This window comes from Balaenoptera ricei, chromosome 18 (assembly GCF_028023285.1).
Source record: "Balaenoptera ricei isolate mBalRic1 chromosome 18, mBalRic1.hap2, whole genome shotgun sequence".
Taxonomy (NCBI): Eukaryota; Metazoa; Chordata; class Mammalia; order Artiodactyla; family Balaenopteridae; genus Balaenoptera; species Balaenoptera ricei.
In genome coordinates this window covers 73,139,691-73,165,556 of record NC_082656.1, presented here as the reverse complement: position 1 = coordinate 73,165,556, position 25,866 = coordinate 73,139,691, and the positions used below count along the sequence as shown (strand labels likewise).

At 43.0% G+C, this 25,866-nt stretch overlaps 1 protein-coding gene across 5 annotated transcripts in view; it reads right to left on the bottom strand.

The window, feature by feature from the left end:
• The window catches only part of CLYBL (citramalyl-CoA lyase), a 260,211-nt gene that overhangs the window by 49,739 nt on the left and 184,606 nt on the right, over positions 1 to 25,866 (bottom strand). For all 5 annotated transcript variants that reach the window (XR_009498853.1, XM_059903436.1, XM_059903435.1 and 2 more), the window contains exon 3: positions 2,567 to 2,755. Coding sequence is in view for 4 of the 5 variants with exons in the window: in XM_059903436.1 (XP_059759419.1) it covers positions 2,567 to 2,755 (189 nt within the window). In the remaining variant the exon portion in view is untranslated. The remainder of the gene's footprint in view (positions 1 to 2,566; positions 2,756 to 25,866) is intronic.

Here is a 25,866-nt window from a genome sequence, read left to right as displayed (position 1 = left end):
ACCATGATCATCACCTCCTTAGCAACTTTACAAGGGAAGGAATAACTCAACCAAAATAGCAAGAAGGAAGAGAAGCCTACAGTTTCAGGGGACAAAGTGTACAGTATTCCACGAAAATGAAAATAAAGCCTAATTTATGGCACATTTAAGCTAGAAAATGGGTGGTAAAATATTAGTGATTTTGGTGTTACCTGTGCACTGGAGAAATTTTGTTTTTCTTGTTAAAAAAAAAAAGAAAAACTTGCAATGTTACTTGCCCCATTCTTTGTGATAATGGTTATAACCACAAAAACTGCAGAGTTGAAAACTAGGTAAATCCTTTACAATATATTCCCTGTTCCTAGTGAGAAAAATCTCTAATGCCTTTTGTTTTTACGCCAATAGGGGCATTTAAAAATTAAATATTCTAGCCCATCCTCCTCCTCCTCCTCCCCTTCTTTCTTAAAAAATTGCATTAAGTACTAACACAAAAGGTAACTAGTGGAGAAGTTTCAATTAATTTTTTTCAAAAGGCGACGATTAAATGTTTCCGGCCTGGTAAAGTGTTCATTTCAGCGAGGTGGAGGGGACTGGGGGCGTGGGGGGAGGAAAAGAAGGGGGAAGATCACAAAGAGATTGGGGAGGAGATGAAGTAGCCGGGCTCAGCAATTCTTTCAGTTCCAGTGCACACCCGGCAACGTGCTGGGAGAATGCGCCCTGTCCGGGATTTGTGGGAGAATTGTCCCGCCACAAAGGAGGTCCAGTCACGCTTGTTACCGCCCAATAAGCCGTGCCAGTCAAACAAGAACCCACACTAGCGACAAAAGGCCAGCGAGAGATTCTCACACAAAAGAAAACAAGGAAGCCCATCTTTCAGTTGTGCATCAGGCTCTGGGTTTTATGCTTCACATAAATACAAACGGAGAGGAAAAAATAAACAGCCCAAAAGACTTCTGTTAACTAGAAATCCTATTTAGATTTCGGTATGTTCCTCACATCCAAGGATTTAAAACAGCGAACAGAGGCCTTAGCTGAAGGCCAGGGTGAGCCCTCCCCTCTCAAATGAGGGGTAATAACGGTGATAAATAGGCATTAACTATGAAACCAAAAGGGAACAGTGACTTCAGATTCTATTTCAATCAACTTAAGACACATACGAATGGGGTAGGAACTCTTGAGGACATTAACCTGCTATCACTAGGATCTCCCAGCTCCTGAGGGGTGACCTTGCTGAGAAGAGCTCCAGTTTTGAAAGTAAATATGGGCCCTTGAACGGAGGTCTTCAGGAAGACACCAATGCAGAGTTGACGGACAGAAAAATAATGGTAGCTACATGTGTAATTCTAAACTTTCTAGTAGCTACATTATAAGAGTAAGATGAAACAGATGGTGAATTTAATTTTAATAAGAGGTTTATTCAACCCAATATATCTGAAATATTATCATTTCAACATGTAATCAACATAAAAATTATTGAGAACATTCTTTTTTCGGGGGTGGGGGGCGCCAGGGAGGGTGCTATGAAGTCTTCAAAGTCCCGTGTATCTTACAGCGCATCTCAATTTGGACTGGCCACATTTCAAGTGCTCCGTAGCCACATGTGGCAGGCAGCCATGGCACTGGAAAGCACAGAGCCGACATAGCTACATGCACTGAAAAGGTGAGCAATGTATTTGGGTGCCACAACTAGAACTTGGCGTATTGCTACAGTTGAAGCCACAGCCTTAGGGATCACCCTAGATGTGGCATCAAAATCACCACTGTCCACACGCCCTTACCATGCTTCCAGCACCTGGGTGCCACGGGCCCTCCTCTCAGGAGTGGCACAGTGGAACCGTACTGTATTCGGCAGAGATCTGCAGAATCACAGCAGCCCCTAAATAAAATCTAGCCTCACCCTCCAACCTCCACCCCACTTTAACAATTAAAACAATCATAGTATAATTAGGCCCATTTCAAAGTTTTCTTAAGGAATTTGACATGCCAGGGGTTTATTGGCTGAAAAGTCTGTCATGAAACAAACACACCTGTCAGCAATTTAAAAAGGATGAACTAGAAAACTGTTCAGGAAATAATATCTGTGCTAATTAAAACCACTAGTTAAAAGCTTCCTGTCTCTTCCTACAGTTGCCCTAAGGAGTGACCTTTTCCTCTCCTCCTCTAGGTTCATTTTTTCCTTTGCAGCTAATGTGCTTTCACTGTCTCTGATGACTTCAAATGAATCTGCCTAAGAGGTATGCAATCACTGCTCTTCCAGGTGGAGGGTTAGGGCCTGGCCGGTGTCGTCTCGGTAAGCTGGTTTCCAGGGGCTGCTCTGGAGGAGGCTGATCTGTCTAAAGCACAGATCTGTTAAGGCAGCAGGAGCATCATTTCAAGCGCAGAGCTGTTCCAGTGAACACTTACGGCAAAGCCAGGTTCTCCTCGTATGCAGGAAATGGTCTTTGGGGCCTGCTCCTTTTTCTCAGTTCCCTTTCTCTCTGCTCTGTGTATGCATTTTCAAAACCTACAGCACCCAAATCCTTCCTTTCTGCTACTCCTTGTTAGCCTCTCCTGAGTCTTTAATTAAAGCAAAGCATGAGCTACTCACCCACTGGATTTCTTCAGGATCTTCTACCTTCGGGAGCATCAGGCTGGAAGGAAGGACCCGGGACTGCAGGAGGGCCTGCAGGTCTTCTTCGGCCAGACCACTGGACACTGAGTTGATTCTTACACACTTTTCAGTTGGGCCCAGATCAAAGTCTTCAAGAGTTTTTACTATTCTCAATCGAGCTTCATCCTGTAAGTGTAGATAAAATGTATCTCCTAAGTTTATTTATCATTGAGAAGAAACACAAACTGTCTATGAAACTCTTACGTGGATTGAGAGTCTGAGCACCATTACGACGTCTACTATGTCCACCAAATAACTGGTATTTGAAATGAGTTGTCCAATCTGATGGGCAAGTGACTGATTTCCAGACTTCATTCCAGATGACTATAGCAGAGATGAGAGCCATTGTAATGCACGATGGTGAAAGAGTGGTCTAAATAGTGGTCTCAGGACTTCCCTGGTGGCACAGTGGTTAAGAATCCATCTGCCAATGCAGGGGACATGGGTTTGATCCCTGGTCCTGGAAGATCCCACATGGCGCGGAGCAGCTAAGCCCGTGCGCCACAACTACTGAGCCTGCGCTCTAGAGCCTGCGAGCCACAACTACTGAGCCCACATACCACAACTACTGCAGCCTGTGCGCCTAGAGCCTGTGCTCCGCAACAAGAGAAGCCTGTGCACTGCAACGAAGAGTAGCCCCCGCTCGCTGCAACTAGAGAAAGCCCGTGTACAGCCATGAAGACCCAACGCAGCCAAAAATAAACTAATAAATTTATAAATAAATAAATAAATAGTGTTCTCATTTTGTGCATTAGCATTACTTTCCCATTGGAAAGGTAAAATAATTAATAGGTAACATTTATTGAGCATTTACTAAGCACCAGGCATGGTGCTACGTGCTCTACCTGCATTTTCTCATTTAATAAATACAAGAAACTAGATAACTTATGGATTAATGGTAGTCTTGACTGCCAACATATTCACATTAGGGAAAAAAATAAGGATTTGTTTTTCTCTTTCCACATGCGTCATGTTTTTTTTATTCACTTAAAAATTTTTTTGCAACTGAGTTGAATCTTAACATTCAATTAAGAAGGCACTCACAGGAAAATGACACGTCACACTACAAAAAAGCTCCAGCTTATTCAGATGGAAGGCAGTAATATCACTAAGAAATCCCTTCATGAAGTGGTAGACAAATACATTTTTTTCTTTGATTTGGCAGGCTTTGCTCCACAGTTAAGAAAAGCTGAAAGGGTGAAAGTCTGCTTCGGTATTTGAATTGTCCCCAGAAAAACTGTATAAAACCAAACATGTTATTTATTGGCTTTGAGTTGGGGTGATGAAGGGGGGATAGGGGTTGGGGAGAGAGGAGTGCACTGGGGGCGTGGGGGCCGGAATCAAGGGAAAGAAAGCCCTTGGGGTCATTACTTCCTGCCAATTTCAGTTTCAAAACCAAATTCCTCCAACTTGCCAACAGCCCTCAACAAATTCTCATTGTCAGAATGAACACTTATCAAAAGTAGTTTCATTTGGGAAGGGTTTTTATGATACTAATAAAACTTTAAAGCTTCTCACTGCTGATGAATGTAGTTTGAAAAAAAAAAAAGGTCTTAACAATATATGGCCATTTGGATAGCAATAGTTATCTAGGAAAATAATAAACCAAAGCAGAGAGAAAAAAGAATTATTTGAGCCAATATTGAGTCGAAGTCCAATCAAGGAGACAAGCCAAGACAGTAGATTTAAACCAGGCGGATGTAGGTCTACGACCGGGTGGAAGCAGGGAAGGTCTCCAAATGTGGTCTGAGTTAAACAGTGTGAGGAAACCAGCTTAGAGCTGTCAAGTCGGATGGACGCAGAGTACATAGGAGCAGTTTGAGACAGCTCTGTGGAGTCCTGATTTACTGAGCTCTGACTGCCAATAATTACGCCAAGCTTAGACAAAAGCAAGAGAGAGCTCACGCCAGCTAAAGTGAGGAAGGATGCAGCCGACAGTGGCTTGGTTCCACGCCGTGCTGTGTGCTGTCCCACAGCAATAAAATGCATCCGCTTGCTCTGTCCTGCCCTCTTGCTGCAGCCACAGGATAGGAAGATCCTGAAGGTGAAGGTCAGAAGTCAACTCAGTAGTATGGTTCCAAGGCCATCGACAGCTGTCGAGAGAAATGCTTCCTGTGTGTGTTGAGATCCATGGCCTCAGGGAACCTAAGATGTGCCATGCTCCATGCAGCCTGGCACAGCTACAAACCCGGGATGGCTTCAGCTCAGAAAAGTTTCAACTTCCAGGTTTCCTCTCAAGGGCAGGTCGGGCTTGTAAAGGGTATGCTGGGACAAAGTGAATGGAAAATGGAAGGGAACTAACTAGATCGTTTGGGCTGAAGTGCATTTTAACACTTGAGGTATTTGAGGGACTTCCCTGGTGGCGCAGTGGTTAAGAATCCGCCTGTCAATGCAGCGGACACGGGGTCGAGCCCTGGTCCGGGAAGATCCCACATGCCGTGGAGCAACTAAGTCCGCAAGCCACAGCTACTGAACCCGCGTGCCTAGAGCCCGAGCTCCGCAACAAGAGAAGCCACCACAATGAGAAGCCCGCGCACTGCAACGAAGAGTAGCCCCTGCTCGCCGCAACTAGAGAAAGCCCGCGCACAGCAACGAAGACCCAACGCAGCCAAGAATAATTAAATAAATAAATAAATTTATTAAAAAAACAAAAAACAAAAAACTTGAGTTATCTGAATCATCATCTCCATCCTCTAGTTTAATCTGCATGTGCGCTCAAGGACGCAGGATCCCTGGCAACGTCAGCTTCCTAAATTGTTAATGTTGGTGTCAAACAAAATCTGACCTCTAAGCTCTTTAGTTGTTTCACTTGGATTCGAAGGGGACTGTTTGTTCAAAGCTCATGTTCTAAACCTGTTTGTGATTTTTATGTAAAGTCAGATTGCCATGGTTTCAGCACATTCTGGTTTACTTAGTAAAATTCAGCCCTTGTGAAATTGGCTGCAAATGAAGTACCCCATTCCAATTTTAGGCATAATCTGATTAGTACTTTTCATGCTGTAATAATGAGCAGTGACTACTCAGCATTTTATTAGACTTTTTTTCCTCTTTCTGGCTCAGAATTAAAACCAAGCTCTTTCCACTTCATCATTCTGTACCTTTCCAGAAAAAGATGATGGCTTTGGAGGTATATTGCCATACAACACCCTTATTAACGGGCTGTTGCTTGTGACAATTTACATAAGTGAAGTGTGCATCCCTCCGCTGTGTATCCCAAAATATCCAACAACTTCACTGAATTTACACCAACCAACAAGCATGTTGATTTTTTTTTCTTTTTGGTATTTTAATGGTGAAATATGTTACTGTGCTAGCAAACACACCCATGCCATCTGTTGGGTGAGAGGAAGGCAGTTTCTAAGAACAATTAAATTTAGTTCTGGGTCTTCAGCTAGAGAGAACCACAGTCCACCAGTGGTGAAAAGAAAGAAATTCTGTTCATGCTGTTCTCTCTCTCACACAGGCCTTACCTCTTGCTACCGTGTCTCCTACATCTCTCTCATCTCCATCACCTCGCTCCCTTCACACTTTCATTCTCTTTCTCTCTCTTTTTCTTTGGCTCCTGTTTGGCCCTGACCATCCTTCCAAGTGCCATCTCATTAGGGGGATTAGTAAGACTCGGCCTGGCAGACACCACCTTCTCAGAAGGGCTATCCGGGTGATCTGCTGAGATTATTGGGAGGTAAATGCTCCCTGGAGAAAGAAGGAAAAGGAAATGAAGGCAAAAAGAGGCCACTCAAAAACAACCTTTATTGGGGGGTGGGGTGGTCTTACATTCTGGAAGCAAAACAGGTTGTTCAAAATGAAGTTTAGAAGGAACTGCACTCTAAATGTGTTAACACTGCAGGACAGCCTTGGTAATAAGCATTTCTCAGTGTAGGATGAACTTGTCCTCCTAAAATCTGACAACCTGAAAAGAGGGAATAATGAATGTAAGGCCTTCCTCAACAGTTACATGAGATTTTTGCAGAGACTAATTACCTTTGTGTGTTTGTAGCATGTTTGATTCCAGAGGTGGGCTCTGCAAAGGCCACAAAGAAAGTTGGCACAGGTCAGACTCTTCACAGGCCCTGGTCCTAAAAGGTGGTGTTACCAAAGTTCCCACATTCAACTGATATTTTGTGCCATGGGCTGCTCAGTGCAGTGGACCAGTGGCTAATAAACTTGTCCTTATACATAAGCCACCGTATTATGTGATTCTGTCTGGGCCAGGAACCAAGGTGTGCTATGATTTCAGAGACTGGGTTCTTATCACCTGGGGAAGAGACATGCTCTGCTGACGTAAGAAAGCGGATAAATCAACCATCACCGAGACCTGCAGACTCTGAAATTAAAGGAGAAAATATGCGTGCCGTTGGTTCAATTGGCACCCATTAAAGCTAATAACTAATCAGCCTTGCAAGTTTCTAGCTCAGAATGATCAAATCTGCAAAGAAAACAACATCCGTCCACTTTTACACTCCAGTGGAAGAGGTGGTCCCTCGCGGCGGGGCGGCACAGTCTCGCCATCTGGAGAATAAATCGAGTGTGAAGTACAGTATAGTTTGGGACCAAGCTCCGTGGCAGCAGCTCAGCAGTCAGTTCATTAGTTCCAAACTTCCAGGGATTAGAGCGGCATCAATTCTACTGTCGGATAGGAAGAGACAGACAGGATACGAGATTCAAGGAGGATTGTGACAACCAGGAGGAGCCCCTTGGGCTTATTTATAAAACTACGAAGTATAAACATACCCAAATAAGTGTCTTAAATAATAGCATGATTACAGTTTCATAACATCTGAATTAACACCTTTCTCTTCTTCCACCTCCACCCCGAAACCTTGTATGTTAATAACATATAATGTTTTCAGATGAAATCACCGAGACGACCCTGAATGCAACAGGAGCAGTGAGAAAGCTGTGCGGCTGAAACAAGACTTGGGAGTTAAGAAATACGGAATATTTTCTAGGCTCTGGGGAGATGCATAACCTTTGCGATTTTTAAAAATGAGCAATTACTATTTTCATCCTACAAAAGGCAAAGTGCCATGCCACATACTCAAAAACACTAGTGAATTTTGTCTTTTCTGAATTTGTCCATCTCACCTCACTTCGATTTCATCTAATTCATAAAATGATGTCATAAGCATGGATTGGAATGGACAAAAGGCCCTGATATTGGCATCTACATAAAATGATTTTTTTTGAAAATTTTGAGATCGTTTGGTTTAAAATTAAAAGTTCTGATGTATTGTTCCATTTAAGGATCTCCTTTTTCATATAAGTTCTTTTCATACACTAATATTAAAAAACAGAAGTGCCTGTGACAAAGTCATCATTAGAAAATTACTGTATTTTTCTTACAAATGTATAAAATGTATTATAATCACAGAGACTGCTGCAGTGACTGCATTAGAAAAAAAGCCAAATTCTCATTGATTATTACAACCTGGTAGTGTTTCTTTAGGTAAGATGGTAGTGTTGAGTTTTCTAGCACCCCAAAAATTTTGGTTTGCCTGTTTTGTTTTTTTTTTAACCTTTGTTTTTTTTGGCTGCACCACGTGTGGCATGCAGGATCTTAGTTCTCAGACCGGGGATTGAACCCATGCCCCCCTGCAATGGTAGCACAGAGTCTTAACCACTGGACCACCAGGAAGTCCCTTGGTTTGCCTGTTTTTGAAAAAAGAAAATCTACAGCAATATTGAACATACCATGAGTTAACTGGTTAAAATTTCATTCATCAATAACACCAAAAGCACCAGTAACAAAAGAAAAAATAAACTGAACTTCATGAAAAATTTAAAACGTTGTGCATCAAAAGATACTTTCAACAGAGTAAAAAGGCAACCCACAGAATGGGAGAAAATATTTGCAAATCATATGTCTGATAAAGGAATATATATTCAGAACATATATAGAACTTCTAAAACTCAGCACCAAAAAAACAAACAACACAATTCAAAAATGGGCAGAGGACTTGAACAGACATTTCTCCTAAGAAGATATAAAAATGGACAATGAGCACATGAAAAGATGTTCAGTATCATTAATCATTAGGGAAATGTAAATCAAAACTACGAGACACCACTTAATACCCATTAGGATGGCTACTATCAAAAAAACAGAAAAAAACAAGGGTTGGAGAGGATGTGGAGAAATTGGAACCCTTGTGCACTGCTGGTGGGAATGTAAAATGGTGCAGCCGCTATAGAAAATAGCATGGCAGTTCCTCAAAAAATTAAAAATAGGACTTCTCTGGTGGCGCAGTGGTTAAGAATCTGCCTGCCAGTGCAGGGGACACGGGTTCGAGCCCTGGTCAGGGAAGATCCCACATGCCGCGGAGCAACTAAGCCCGTGCGCTGCAACTACTGGGTCTGCGCTCTAGAGCCCACGAGCCATAACTACTGAGCCTGCGCTCTAGAGCCTGCGTGCCAAAACTACTGAAGTCCGCGCACCTAGAGCCCGTGCTCCATCACAAGGAAGGCACCTCAATGAGAAGCCCGCACACCACAACAAAGAGTAGCCCCGCCCGCCGCAACTAGGGAAAGCCCGCGTGCAACAACGAAGACCCAACGCAGCCAAAATAAATAAATAAGTAAAATAAATTTATTAAAAAAAATTAAAAATAGAATTAACATATGATGCAGCAATTCCACTTCTGGGTATATACCCAAAAGCGCTGAAAGCAGGTCTTGAAGAAATTATTTGTACACCCATTTTTATAGCAGCATTATTCACAGTAGCTAAAATGTGTAAGCAAACCAAGTGTCCACTGACAGAAGAATGGATAAGTAAAATGTGTTAAATACGTGCAACGGAATACTGTTCAGGTTTAAAAAGGAAGGAAATTCTGACACATGCTACAACATGGATAAACCTGCTGTGCTAAGTGAAGACATTATGCTAAGTGAAATAAGCCAGTTACAAAAGGACAACAATGTGAATATATTTAATAACCACTTAATGGTACACTTAAAAATGGCTAAGATGGTAGATTTTATATTTTATCACAATAAAAAATGAGGAAAATGTTCATTTATTGATTTCATCCCACAAGTTATCACACTCTAGGCATTCTGTTTACTCTGAAACCGCAGATTTTGGTAGAGCAAAGTTTCTGATACGCTAATTATGAAAGATCCTTTAAAACTCAGGTTTATTAAAATGCCAAACCAGCTTTCATTCAAAGGACTAAGAAGGCTCAGGATGTGTATGGTTGGATACACTGGCATACAAGTACAAGTAGCTCTTTGAGTCTCTGTTTTCAATTCTTTTGGGTATATACCTAGGAGTAGAATTGCTGGGCCATTTAGTAATTCTATGTTTAGCTTTTTGAAGAACTGCCAAACTGTTTTCCAAAGTGGTTGTACCACATTTTACATTTCCCACCAACACTGTATCAGAGTTCCAAACTTTTCCACACTCTTGCCAACACTTGTTATTTTTCATTTTATTTGTTTTTGATAATAGCCATCCCAGTGGGTGTGATATGGTATCTCGTTGTGGTTTTGATTTGCATTTCTCTAACGATTAATGATGCTGAGCATCTTTCTATGTGCTTACTGGCCATCAGTATACAGATCTTCCTTGACTTATGATGGAGTCATGTCCCGATAAACCCACTGTAAGCTGAAAATATCATAAGCTGAAAATGCATTTATACACCTAACCTACTGAACATCATAGCTCAGCCTAGCCTACCTTAAATGTGCTCTGAACACATATTAGCTTACAATTGGGCAAAGTCATCTAAACATGAATATCTCATGTAATTTATTGACTACTGTCCTAAAAGTGAAAAACTGAATGGTTGTCTGGGTAGAGAAGGCTTGCCAGTGCATCGATTGTTGACCCTCGTGATCGCATTGCTGACTGGGAGCTGTGGTTCACTGCTGCTGCCCAGCATCACGAGACAGGATCGGACCACATATCACTAGACCAGGAAAAGATCAAAATTCAATATTCAAAGTATGGTTTCTACCGAATGCATACTGCTTTCGCACCATCATAAAGCTGAACCATTGTAAGTCAGGGACCATCTGTACCTTCTTTGGAGAAATGTCTATTCTAGTCCTAAATTTAAAAAAATGGGTTGTTTGTCTTTTGGTTGTTGGGTTATGAGTGTTCTTTATATATTCTAGATATTTAATCCGTATCAGATATATATGATTCACCAATATTTTCTCCCCTTCTGTAGGTTGTCATTTCCCTTTTTTTTTTTTGGCCACACCATGCAGCTCGTGGCATCTTAGTTCCCCAACCAGGGATTGAACCTGCATCCGCGGCAATGAAAGCACAGAGTCTTAACCACTGTACCACCGGGGAATTCCCTGTCATTTCACTGTCTTGATAGTGTCCTATGATGCACAAAAGTTATAATTTTGCTGAAGTCCAATTTATCTATTTTTTCTTTGGTAGCTTGTGCTTTTGTTATCATTTTGAGATCATTGCCTAATCCAACGTTATGAAGACTTACACCTATGTCTTCTTCTACTAGTTTTATAGTTTTAATTCTAACAACATTTAGGCTCTTGATATATTTCTGGTCTACTAAGTTGTAAACAATAGGGAGGCTTGTGATATTTTTATTTTGTGGTTTCAGTCTTCATCTCTCAACAAAATACAATGAAAATTCCCTGGGAAGAGGAAACTCAAGTGGAAAGAAAGGGCTTACTTCCATCAGCCTCTTCACTCAGCTCCGCCCTCACCCCTGACTGGTGAGTGGCTGGTGTTTAGCCTTCCTGTTGCCAACGCCCTACCCATCACCTCCCCCCCATGCTCTTCCTCTTTTACTTTGCCCTTTCCCCATCTGCTCCTAATGGATTTTCCTCAACTATATACGACAGGTCTTGTGTTGTTGTGGGTTTTTTTCTGAGGACCTTGCCAGGCTACCCCATGAGCCTCTGAGGGACCTCAAACCCAAACCTATAGGGAACTGGGAGCTACTCCTGAGAAGATGTCCTGCATGGGCATAGCTGCCCATGTTTTTTACATTTCTTGTTAACTTTATGATTTCACAGTGAGGCTTTGAGGTACACTTTGCACACAGCTCTTTGCAAACACAAAGTATTTGCTTACTAAAGGCTTGCATTGCCCTTCCCAAAGCCAATAACGACCACCACGCTCAGATTGGACTGGAGCTCCGGAGTCTGCAAGTTCATGGCTCTCTCCACTCATTATTTTCATTGTTCTCACTCATTGCTTGTTCTCAGCCTCAGAGGAGTAATGTTATTTCTGTGTTCTAGCAGGGCACAAGAAGCCATGAGATCTGTTCCAAGTGGGATGATCTGAGTGAGGAAGGGGTGCTATGGCTGCTCTCTCCTGGGGGGTAGGGGGTGGGCAGGAGCCATGGCTCCATGATGGGAGGGATCCAGAGGAAAACTGAACAGTGTCATCACTCATGAGGTGTTTTATGTACTGAAAACCAAATTTCCAGATACTTGAAAACATTTAGATAACAGATAGGATTCGTCCTTTTTTAAAAAAGAGTGTTGGTGATTCTGAAAAGAAAATTTTCTGAATACTATTCTCACATTCTGCCTGATGTTCCTGGTCTGGTGCAATTAAAATTTTTTAACAAGTAGGAGAGGGCTCAATCAAATGTTATCCACCATGCCCGGTGGTGGGGACAGGTGTGGAGGAGAGGGAACGATATATAAATCCTTTATATTGACATATGAATCAATAGAGGAATGTATCATCTAGCTGGGGCGACGCAACGCCCGTAGGATGAGAATTGAAGTAACAGTTCAAGTCAGTGGAACAGACTTGAGGGGACTTAGAGGCAGGAGGGGGCACGGCAGGCTGAGCTGGGAGGCAGGAAACTGAGGATTTCAGTAGGTGCAGAGGAGGGAGGGGCACCCAGCAGAGAGCTGGTAAAGGGCGAAGGGCAGAGGTGGGAATAATGAGTGAATCAAAAGGCAGATGGGGGGCTTCCCTGGTGGCGCAGTGGTTGAGAATCTGCCTGCCAATGCAGGGGACGCGGGTTCGAGCCCTGGTCTGGGAAGATCCCACATGCTGCTGAGCAACTGGGCTCGTGAGCCACAACTACTGAGCCTGCGCGTCTGGAGCCTGTGCTCCGCAACAAGAGAGGCCGCGATAGTGAGAGGCCCGCGCACCGCGATGAAGAGTGGCCCCCACTTGCCACAACTAGAGAAAGCTCTTGCACAGAAACGAAGACCCAACACAGCCAAAAATAAAAAATAATAAATAAATAAATAATTAAAAAAAAAAAAAAAAAGGCAGATGGTCAGTATCTATGAGGTTAGGGAGGGAAGGTGCTGGCGCCCGGAGACGGACAGAAAGGAGATTCCCAAGCGGGCAGGAGAGAGCCCATGATTTAGGAGGCCCTGTTCCGTTGGGGGAGGAAAGGGTGATGGGGGAAGTGGGACAAGAATCACAGTTCACTTGAGGAAGCAGCTTCCACATCGGAAGCTGCCTGTTGCCCGGGCCGGACTGCAGGAAGGTCCACCCCGCAGCCCTTAGAGCACGAAGTGGAGAAGGTCCCTGCTTGAGTCAGCCCTGCCCGTGGGCAACTTCCCCATCCCCCGAGAATGCTTTTATCCAGAGATGGCCTCTAGTCCCAAAGCTACTTTAAAAAAAAATAATAATAAAATAAAATAATTTATTTATTTATTTTATGGCTGCGTTGGGTCTTCGTTGCTGCACGCGGGCTCTCTCTAGTTGCGGTGAGTGGGAGCTAGTCTTCGTTGCAGTGCGCGGGCTTCTCATTGCTGTGAAAGCTAATCTTTTTGTCTGGAATGGGTGTTTGTACGCGGGTCTCGAATCTGGGGGGTTCACAGTACCATATCTTGAAAGCCCTTGAAAGCGAAAATGGAAAGAACACGTGGAGTGGGAAGGATACCCCACGCCCCTACCCGCGCCTTCTAATTGGTCTCCCTCTGCCCTGGCCCTCCGACAGCGGAGAAGACGGCTCCCTTCCCACCTGGTGCAAAGCACAGCCGCAATCAAAGCTGCCCTCGCCCTCTCAACCCGCTCTATTTGTGTTTGGCGACTTCTCTGGGCTAGAGGAGGTAATGAACTGTTTTGGTTTAAAAGCCCTCCTGCTGGGTTGCAGTCTGCGTGGGAGAATAATAGTAAACAAGCGAAAGGGAACTGTGTCATCAAAGGACTCTGCACCTGCCCTTCTTCATTGTAGGGTGCGAACCTTGCCATGTGCCACAGGTGGCATGGGGTACCCACACAGGGCGGGGCCGCGGGCCTTTCATTCTTCTTTAACAACAAATCAAGAGTGATTGGTTCATAATTTAATGAGACAGCCTTGCCATGGTTCCAGATACGTGTCAGGTAACAGCCGTGTCATCTGTATCCTGGCCTGAGCAGTTTTACTGTGATGCCTGCCACATATTTTGGCTGATGACTTCCTTTACCTCTCAAGCCAACAGTGAGATACATTGCTAGAAATGGATCCAAATGGTCTTAATGTAAATATAAAGAACCAGTTTTTTCTTTGAAGCCAAAGCTGCTTCACTTCTTTGGTGGAAAACATTTGTTTCCCTTCCCATCACCAAATTTTGGAGGCAAGTTGGCTGCTTCTCTCTGAGGCTGCGCTAAGGTAGGTTATGAAGGAGCCCGGCTGCACCCACGTTTGTTGCCGCTGGGAAATTCCTGTCTGTGCGCCAAGTGCTTCAACAACACTTCGCTAAGGTGCTGACACAAAGAATCTTGTCTCCTTAAGTAGGAGGTTATAAAAGCTTACAGATAGAAGTATAAATGTCTAATGATAAGGCACAAACAACCTTGCAATTAAACGAACCAAGCTAACAGGAATTTGAGCTAGCTGCAGGCTCAAGGCCTTGACTTCTATTCTGGGCAGGAAGCTTTACCCTGGGACAGAAGAGCATCCCAAACAGGATTCTTTCCATTCCTTAGTGTTAATTAGTCTTCCTGGCAACCATGAATGAAGAAATCAGGTAACTGAATAAGCCCTGTGATGGCAGAAACAATGTAAAGAAGTATTTCTTGCAGCACATTAAACTGGATCATTATTTTCACAAACTGCTTTTAAGGTAGGTGAGGCTTTACAGCTAAAAGGAATTTTAAAATTCCCCGCACAATATTACCTGTTGGTTCTACCTTCGTATATTTTGATTTCTGTTGCCCAAATATACACTCACAGCCTCATTTTATAGTAGCTGATCATTTATTTTTCATGGTTTGTCGTTGTTTGTCTTGCTTCCTAGCTATTTCCCAAAGAAAGTGAATTAAAAAAGACTGTTTCTTTTAGGTGGCAAATGTATAAGTATTTTAAAGGGTAGAACTTTTCCACCTTATTCCTTATACATTTTATTTTATTCTAAAATCAACGAGGAAGGGAATTCCCTGGTGGTCCAATGGTTAGGACTCCGTGCTTTCACTGATGGGGCCCGGGTTCGATCCCTGATCGGGGAACTAAGATCCCGCAAGCCACGTGGCACGGCCAAAAAAAATCAACGAGGAAAGGGAAAGAAAAATATAACGTGTAAAATGGAAGAATGGAGGATGATGATAGCCATCAGAACATTCTATTTTAAAAAAGGCAGATTCTGCCCTTTGAGAACTAAGCTTTGGTTACAGCAAAGAGTGCTTCTCAAGGACCAGGCCATGTGGACGTTTCTCTCTGCTGACTACCACATCTTACGCCATAATTCCTCTGAAAATGGGTACCGTGGAGAAAGTGGCAGAGCCCAGAGTCATCTTTACTAGCTCACGGATACCAGATCTTCTATAATTAAATGTTTTCCTCGAGAAAATACTAATAAAACAATGCAATGGCTGGCACCACACTTGGTTTTCATTGCATTTGACACCTTTTCCTCTTGCCAGCTCTTCATGTTGACTTTCTCCTCGGCTTCATTCTTTCACTGGTGCCAGGCAGGCTCACTGCAGAACCACTTGGGTTTTCTTCCCTCTTTTTGCGCCCAGTAAATTTTCATAAAGCATTTAACGTGAGAACAAGCAGGTTAATTTGCTGTGCCGGTGAGCCAGGCTCTCGGAAGGCTTCCCTGCAACACTGCCGTGTTCTGGCGTCAGGGTCAGAGGTTTTCGTCCCAGTGGCGAGGACGCTTACCAGAGCCTTCTCCGCGCGGACACCAGGTGTGATTTAGCATAACGGGCTGTGCGGATGCTCAGTGGCTCCTCTAACCCAGGCGTCAGAACCAAGTCACTCTTTGCTCTTCATGCAAGGTGAAGATGAAAAGTCTCCTGGGCTAGAAGTTCTGCCAGGAAAGGCTTCTGGACGTTGAAGAAATGGAAAATCACCCCATCTTGCAACAAACACCTGGTTTCAGGAACATGAAGTTCTTCTTCATGATATCAGTACCTGTTAAAATCCCCGGTCATATCACAGTGCTATTTTCCTCTAATGACAGGTAGGCAGTGAGAACCAAAGATTTTTTTCATATATAAAGAGAATATGCAAAAAACAGAAATAAGGAAATTTAAAAACTCACTGAATCCAGCCTTTGATTTATACCTAGTCAGTTGACATTGACTTTGAATGCTGATGCTCTAGGTGTCAGCCCTCATAGATAATGAAGGTGACTGAGGAAGACTCTCAGGGAAGAAGCCAAGCTTGGTGGCCAGCACAGTGTAGGTCCCAGGGATGAGAAAAGCAAGCTCCCTGCAGATGGCAAGCATAGTGACCCTCGAGAAAAGGGCAGGCTCAAAGAAGAGGCAAAGGTTGCCTCACAGGGAGAGTGGCTGAAGTCACACAGAAGATGATTTTAGGACAAGCTTAGCAAACACAACTGCTGGAATTACCAGCCTTTTTGTCCAGACCACTGCCACGGGGCAATTTAATGTGCAGCGACGTACAGTTAGTTAATAGAGAGGACCAATGCGTCCCAATGCCGAGCAATATGGTTTTAGAATGAAGTCTATGTGCTCAGACATTCAAAATCACCTGAAAACGATGATGTATGTGCATACACAGTTCAAAGGGCTTGTCTCTCATGTGCCATCACAGCAGCCCTGAGGTGTAGACAGGGCAGGTATTATTATCCATGTTTGCTTGAAGAACGTGGGGGTTATAAGACTCATCCAGGGATCCCACAGCCAGTCAGCAGTCGAGATGAGGAAGAACTCATGTGTCAGGCTCCCAGTCTTGTGCTCTGTCTGCAGAACCCCTCTTTGCATATCTTACAGAGTCTCTGATTTACCCAATAGCCTATAATAAACTATTTGTTTTCTGCTTAAACTCAGTAGAGCAGATTCTGTGGTTGGTTACCAGGAACCCTGGCCGATATGGGGATCATATACACATGCATTATGTCATGTCTTTTTCACACAACAGGTAGGAAATACCTTTATGTAGGGGATAATCTATGTAATCATTTGTAATGACTGCAGAGTATTCTATTGCATGGATATGCCATAATTTAATCAATCCCCTAATGATTAAGATTTAAATTTTCTCCAATTTTTTTGCTATTAATTCATTCATTTTGTTCAACAGATATTTACTAAATACTCTTCACGTGCCAGGTACTATTTTAGGTAATGGAGATAACAGCTCCCTGACTACACAGAACTTACATTCCAGTCAGAAAACAACTAATAAACAAGTAAACCAATAAACAAATGCAGACTATGAAACGATTTAGTATGAGAACAGAATTTAATAATGGGAGAGTGATGGGGGGGAGGTGCTTGAGATAGGGTAGCAAAACAGCTTCTTTGAGGATGTGACATTTGCTCTGATGCCTAAAAGATTATATACACAAAGCTGTAATGAATATCTGAGAACATTCATCTTAGAGCACTCGTCTGAATACTCCCTTAAGCTAAATCCTAGAAGTACAAATGCAAAGTCAAATCACATGCTCATTTAGGCGCCAAAAGAATGGCCATGAGGGACCTCCCTGGTGGCACAGTGGATAAGAATCCACCTGCCAATGCAGGGGACACGGGTTCAACGCTGGTCTGGGAGGATCCCACATGCCGCGGAGCAACTAAGCCCGTGCGCCACAACTACAGAGCCTGTGCTCTAGAGCCCGTGAGCCACAACTACGGAGCCCGCGTGCCACAATTACTGAAGCCCACGCACCTAAGCCCGTGCTCTGCAACAAAGAGAAGCCACTGCAATCAGAAGCCCGTGCACCGCAACGAAGAGTAGCCCCTGCTCGCCGCAACTAGAGAAAGCCTGTGTGCAGCAACGAAGACCCAACGCAGCCAAAAATAAATAAAAAATTAAATCTTAAAAGAAAAACAAAACAAAACACATTCTCCATAAACGTTTAAAAAAAAAAAAAAAGAATGGCCATGAAATTTCAACTCTCACAGCCTCCTTCTAAACCGGCTCTGAATCTAGCAAGTCTAGGTTCCAGTCCCAACTGGGCCAGTGACTGGCTGTCTAAGAGACTGGATAATCTGCTATCCACTGCACATCACTGCACCTCAGTGTCCTCATCTGAAAAATGGGGACAATAAAAGTGCCTGACTCAGGAATTGATGAGGATTGAAAATGGTGTAACATAAGTGGTTAACAATGTTAGATTTAAAAAAATACATACTCATTTAAACATGTATACTAAAATTGCTTTTTAAAAAAGGGGTGTACAAATTTATTATTATTTTTAGTATTTATTTATTTAGGCTGCGCTGGGTCTTAGTTGCGGCACATGGGATCTTCATTTCGGCACGTGGGATCTTTTAGTTGCAGCATGTGGACTCTTAGTTGCGGCATGCATGTGAGATCTAGTTCCCCGACCGGGGATTGAACCCAGGCCCCCTGCAGTGGGAGCGTGGAGCCTTGGCCACTGGACCATCAGGGAAGTCCTGGGGTGTACGAATTTAAACTCCCATTTCCTGGTGCCCACCCACCTGGGGTTGGTTCTGAGCTCATACTAGCTTGACCTGTTTTCCGGAACCCAGCGCCCACCCACCAGGACTGTAACCCCATGAGGACAGGGATGGTAGCTTGTGGCTCTCATGTCCCTAGTGCCCAAACCACAGGAAAACTCAGGGGGCTGGTCTCCTGGCACTGAGGAGAGTCCCCAGAGAAGTCAATATACTCACAGATAGTGGGATAGCCTGCCTATTAAATCCTACACCTTTCATTTTAGATGACATCAGATCTTAAATATCCAAAGTCTTCTTTCCTACAGGCGCCATGGCCTTCTGTTTGCTGGATTCTTCAGGAGGGCAGGTAGGTCTAGTGTGCTCACCACTGCTTGATAAAAAACCACAGAGAGCAACCTGCTGAATGTTTTCGTTTCAACATAGAAACCCCAAACCCGGAATCTTGAATTGGTGCCTTGTCAGGAATGGAAGGCCACAGGTTGCAGACGGCAAATGACTCACTGCCATCTGAAAAGGTCTATGCTGTTGGTACAAAACGTGACCACATTCCATTTCTTCCTTTGTCCATCTGCTGCTGTTGTGGTCTAGGAGTGATGATGATTTTAAAGATTCAAATTTGGACTGTGTGTAAGCTGATTTCTCAAGCCACATCAAATATGGTTTGGCAATAAGCACTACTTTGGTGCTGTTTGACTAAGAAGGTAGTCAAGCACACGAAGGTTTCTGTCCTTTTTCAGGCTGTATGCACATGTCACCTTGTTGAACGGAGGTGGCGGTGATTAAGGTGGCTAGCCACACAGCTGACTCACAAGAAGGCTGGTAAGAAGTTTTGGTTGATTACGATGTTGGACTAACTCTTTATCCACTCAGTGTGCTTAACAACATGGCTTCCATTGTCGTCTTCTTAAATCCAGCCATTCTTAATACCAATTTTTCAGTTTTTCAAAAGGGTGTTAAGAACGTTTGATGTTTAATAACATAGTAACATGGAAGATTACCATATTTCATAAAAGTCAGGCTTCGACTTCTTCCAAAGCCAAACAACATACGTATTCAGAATTATTTTCTTGGCAACTCACTTTTAACTGCTATGGAAAATATGCCACAAACGGTAGCATTCCTGAGATAAAAATTCGATGTGTTTGGGGCCTGAAAAATTGGTTTCTGAGTTTCTTTCTGGCTTTAACATTCATCATTCTCTGTATAGCCCTACTCTGGTCAACTGTCCAAGAGAACCCCCTCCTTCCAATAGTACAAATACGTACCCTTATTACTTCCTTTTGGATAGAAATAATAACGTACTGCTGGCCTAATATTTTAATGGTACAAAAATGCAAAATATCTAATATTTGAGTATTCTTTGGTTTTAAATATAAAAGCTTACAATCTTTGTCATTTTAGATGGAATAAGTTTTTTAAAAGTTAGCTTAAATTTATTATTTACCTTTATAAATACATTTAATATATAATTATTTATCCATAATCAAAGAACAGATAATGCCTACCTATCTTTAAACTGCATTGAAGAAGCATTAACAGGGACTTCCCTGGTGGCACAGTGGTTAAGAATCTGCCTGCTAGTGCAGGGGACATGGGTTCGAGCCCCGGTCTGGGAAGATCCCACGTGCCACAGAGCAACTAAGCCTGTGCACCACAACTACTGAGCCTGCGCTCTAGAACCCACGAACCACAACTACTGAGCCCACGTGCCACAACTACTGAAGCCCGTGCACCTAGACTACTGAAGCCCGTGCACCTAGAACCTGTGCTCCTCAACAAGAGAAGCCTGCACACCACAACAAAGGGTAGCCCTGTTAGCCACAACTAGAGAAAGCCCGTGAGCAGCAATGAAGGCCCAACACAGCCAAAAATAAATAAATAAATTTATAAAAGAAAAGGAAGCATTAACAGATATAAAAGCACTAGGATTTTGAGGACTTCAAACGAGTTGATTTGGAGGAGTGCAAATCAGACATGTCAAGTAAAAAAACCAATATGTGCCATTTTCAAGATCCATTTTTCATTTATAGTTAAGAAACTATATGACAAACCTTTTTAAGTATTTAGCAATGTACTTCTCTGCTCTTCTTGATATTTGGCTTCCTTGAGTGGATTGGTTTGGGTGGGGCTGAGACAGGTATTTTTCAAGGCTCTCTTGGTGATTCTGATGGACAGTCAGGGTTGAGAACCCTCTCCTAAAGGCACACGCACATGCCTTGCCTGCTGGACAAGCAGCCCTCAAGGCACAGATGAAGAAAAGGCTGCTGGGGAAGAGGAACCCAGCAGCCCCTTAGCATTTGCCAGAAATCTGCAAGTAGCGTTTTATTTATCACATAAATCCTTACAAGCTAGCTCCATTTCACTATGTGACATACCTACTTGAGACACTGTTGGAAAATACTGTTGCTGAAGCAAACTGGAATCATGATACAGGCACACCTCAGAGAGACTGCGGGTTCGGTTCCAGACCACCACGATAAAGTGAATACTGCAGTAAAGCGAGTTGCATGAACTTTTTGGTTTCCTAGTGCATATAAAAGCTATGTTTACACTATACTGTAATCTATTAAGTGTGCAATAGCATTATGTCTAAAAAATGTAAATATGTTAATTAAGAATACTTTATTGCTAAAAAATGCTAACCATTGATCTGACAACACAGGGTTGCCACAAACCTTCACTTTGTAAAAAATGCAGTATCTGTGAAACGCAGTAAAGCAAAACACAATAAAATGCCTTTATTTTTTGCTATTATAGTTGGTGACTGATACCCTGATCCTTATTCTCCTGTTCCCACTTGTGAGCTGAATGGGGGAATCACATGACAGTTGAACAGGAAGAGAATCATAAGCATTAAAGTGGGAGACCATTGAGGCCAACCCCTCATCTTACAGCTAAGCAAATTAAGGACCACAGAAATGAATAATCCTCCCATCACCACCATCTTGGAAGACTTTAATTCTAATGGCATTTTTTTCTCACTATAAATGAAATATATACTCTATGGAAAAATTAGATATAGGAAAGTACATGTATGTATTTTAACAGATACTTGAAATCCATTTCACTGTCACACCATAACGTCATCATTTGGAGCACTGGAGCTGGGCTGTACAATACATAATCTAAGGCCACCACTCCTAAGTCCCAACTGCCTGCTTCCTTCATTTTCTTTCTTTTTTTTTAAAAATATTTTTATTTATTTATTTTGGCTGCTCTGGGTCTTAGTTGCAGCACGTGGGACCTTTTTTAGTAGTGGCATGCGGCATCTAGTTTCCTGACCAGGGATCTAACCTGGGCCCCCTGCATTGGGAGCACGGAGTCTTAACCACTGGACCACCAGGGAAGTCCCTTCCTTCATTTTCTTAATAAATTGTCACTCGACACTAGTTGAGTCCATTCTTCATGCTCCTCCGTTTGGCTCAGGCCTATTTTTTCCTGGCCTAACCTGCTACCTTCGTGGGCTGTAGCTTCTGGAATGTTCTGAATTCTCTTGTATCAACACCCATTCCCTGGAACACTGTTCATTCCATTCATCGTAACTGTTGCTTCTTGGCTTTGCCCTGCTGACTCTGTCTCACTACTCCCTCAAGGGAAGGAAAGGACGTACACCCTGTTTGCAGGGCCAGGAGTAGAGGGGGGCATCCTCTTCATCCCACCGCCAGCTCCTTGTCACTGCCCCCCCCGCCTTGTCCAACACTCCCCCCACTGAACTCCATGCAATCCAGTTGCATCACCCTTTCAAATCCCCATCATGCTCATCAGTGGAAGCTTCTCCACATCCCTCCAGTGGAAATCCATTCTCCAATACCTATCCTGATGACTCAGATACACTTTGATCCCACCTTTCTCAAAGCTAAATCCCTAAATTCTCAAGCCTGGAAACCACTCTCTCCAGTTTGCCTTCACACATTTCTAAGTCCTGGACACCTGGGGTGGGGGTCAGGTCACCCTCAGATTTTCTTGGCTGTCTACCACCTAACCTGGACTTCATGGTTAACTGTTCCAACTGCTGCCTTCACAAGCACCCTCGATTCTTGTTCCCCTTTAACTTTTTTTCACTCTTGTTTGGGTCCGGGGTTTGGTTTATCAGGGGGAAGATGCATTCATCATTCACTCATTTGTTCAACTACTCAAGTATGTTAGGTACTGTACTAGGTCCTGGGGATATAAAAATGTGTCCTTCTTAGGAATGAGCCTTGAGGATGTTGTGCTATGTAAAGTAAGCCGGTCACAGAAAGATAAATGTGTCAAAGTGTATGAATCCACTTACATGAGGTACCTAGAGTAGTCAAGTTCATAGAGACAGGAAGTAGGATGATGATTGCCAGGGGCTGGGGGGAGGGGGAAATGGGGGAGTTGTTGTTTAATGGGTACTTTCAGTTTTGCAAGATGAAAACATTCTGGAGATTGGCTGTACAATGTCAGTATTCTTAATACTACTAAACTGTATACTTAGAAATGGTTAAGATGGTAAAATTTATGTTACGTGTTTTTTTTTTACCATAATTAAAAATATATTTTTTTAAGTGCACCAGTCTTGCAATAAACAAATGAAAAATTGCGATGTAGGGTGATGTATGTATAACAGGGAAGGCATCACATGGTGGTTGTGCAGGGGTGTGCCAAGACTGCTAATGGCCCCAGCACTCATTCTCCCCTCTTCCTTTGATTTGAGCAGGGCACATGGTTTACCTTTGAAAGCCTGCATGTCCCAGCCACACTGGCAGCTAGGATGTGAATGGAACCGAAGTGGTGTGCGAAACGTTGAACCTCTTAGAAGGAAGCCACTTGCCCTCCACTCTCTCTTCTCCCATCTCACAGGCTGAAACTCAAACGTGGTATGAAGAGAGTCTCAGCTACGCCCTATTACTCAGGGCATCAGAGTAATAGGTAGAAGCAACATGGGTCTCTGGATGACCTCAAGGAGGAGGGCTGCTTACCTGCCTGGACTACCCGCCTGCCTCTGAACTGTTAGGTGAGAGAGAAATAAACTTCATTCAGTTTGAGCCACTCTAGCTTTGGGTCTTTCTGCTGTAGTAGCTGAGCCCGTACACTAACAAAAAAGGAGGTCAACTGCACGTGGAGGATGGGGGTGATGGTGAGAGTGGAGTATGCAGTAGGGGCAAGAAGACTGTCTGGGAAGATAATATAAAGATAGGCTCTGCTACCAAGTCCTGCCTTCTAGCTTCTGAGCCCTGGGCACTGATCAGCAATCCTTTTACCGGTCCAGGATAATTCTGTTTCTCACTTCTCTGTGTGTGTGTTAGGAACTGGGGGGTGTCTTCTAACAAAGGAGGGAGGAGACCCAGGAGGAACCACAGGTGAAATTTTGGGGTGTGTGTGTAGATGATAAGTTGGATTTTAGATGTGTTTGTTTAGCGCCTCAATGAATAATACCTCTTGACCATCAAGGTTCTGAACCAACAGAACAATAAGGTAAAAGAGTCAGCAGGGGGAGATTTAAAACATCTCCTTTATTTCTGATAAGAGCTGGGTTAGGGACACAGTTTAGTGAAAGAGTTGTGCTGGCTTTCTAATACTGAACCCTGGATTTGGATTGGCCATTATGCAGTTATGGCAGTAGCTCAAAGATTCTGATATAACATAACATTTAGGGTTTACTTAATCATTCTATCCCTTTAAATGATAAGAACTGGTAGAATAAAGAAATATAAATTATTTAACTAAATATATAAACTTTTCCATTAACATATAATGGTTATATAATGCATTCTTTCATTTTTAAATTTCCCACCCTTCCTCTCTCCCATCCTTCCTTCCTTTTTTCTTTTCTTCTCTCTCTCTCTCTTTTTTTTTTTTGGTTTTAACAGATTTAATATGACATACCCCACATGCAGCTGGCTGTTGGTCTCCATTGGTGGTCAAATGGAGCCATTATTGACATTCTGCTCCCACTCTCTAACTAGAAAAACCAAAAGTTATTGTGAAACCCACACTCCTAATTCTTTTTTTTTTTTTTTTAAACATCTTTATTGAAGTATAATTGCCTTACAATGGTGTGTTAGCTTCTGCTTTATAACAAAGTTAATCAGTTATACATATACAATATATTCCCATATCTCTTCCCTCTTGCATCTCCCTCCCTCCCACCCTCCCCATCCCACCCCTCTAGGTGGTCACAAAGCACCGAGCTGATCTCCCTGTGCTATGCGGCTGCTTCCCACTAGCTATCTATTTTACATTTGGTAGTGTATATATGTCCATGACACTCTCTCACCCTGTCACATCTCACCCCACCCCCTCCCCGTATCCTCAAGTCCATTCTCTAGTAGGTCTGTGTCTTTATTCCCGTCTTGCCACTAGGTTCTTCATGGCTTTTTTTTTTCCTTAGATCCCATATATATGTGTTAGCATACTGTATTTGTTTTTCTCTTTCTGACTTACTTCACTCTGTATGACAGACTCTAACTCCATCCACCTCATTACAAATACCTCCATTTCATTTCTTTTTATGGCTGAGTAATATTCCATTGTATATATGTGCCACATCTTCTTTATCCATTCATCTGTCGATGGACATTTAGGTTGCTTCCATGTCCTGGCTATTGTAAATAGAGCTGCAATGAACATTTTGGTACATGACTCTTTTTGAACTATGGTTTTCTCAGGGTATATGCCCAGTAGTGGGATTGCTGGATCGTATGGTAGTTCTATTTGTAGTTTTTTAAGGAACCTCCATACTGTTCTCCATAGTGGCTGTATCAATTTACATTCCCACCAACAGTGCAAGAGAGTTCCCTTTCCTCCACACCCTCTCCAGCATTTATTGTTTCTAGATTTTTTGATGATGGCCATTCTGACCGGCCACACTCCTAATTCTGATTGTGACCAGTGGTAAACGGCTGGCTTGCCCAGTCCACTTAGGGGATGGGTTCTTGAGCTCCCCTGGAAGATAACTTTAGGACTAGAGAAGTCTGTCTGACAATAAACTTCCTTTCCAGGGTATTTCTCAGTTTTGATACATAAGTCTGAACACACCGGCTCACATCCATCTCTGTACAGTTACCCCTGTCAGTTTTTGCCACCATCTACTGAAATGACCTGTCTACGTGTTGGTTTCTTCTACCTGGTGAGCATATTGTACCTACTTAATAAATGTTTATTGAACTGAATAATTAAAAAAGAAGTAGAAGTAAGGTAACAGTGGGGTCTAAGGTGGGTTCTTTCAAGAGATCACCTTAAGGTGTGGAAGGAGAAACCAGTGGTATGAACCAGCGGTTGGCACCATGGGAATAGAGAAATGTCAGGAAGATCCAAGACCAGTACAAGGTAAGTGCTTTCATAGTTTTCCTACTGGAAGTCAACCATCAAAGCTAAGTTGCAAAACTGGATTATAAAAAACAAACAAGCATACAATGTGCTGTTATTTAAAAATCATTTGTTTGGAAATAAATAAATCCAATATTGTCACAAACACTGTAAGCTGTTCACC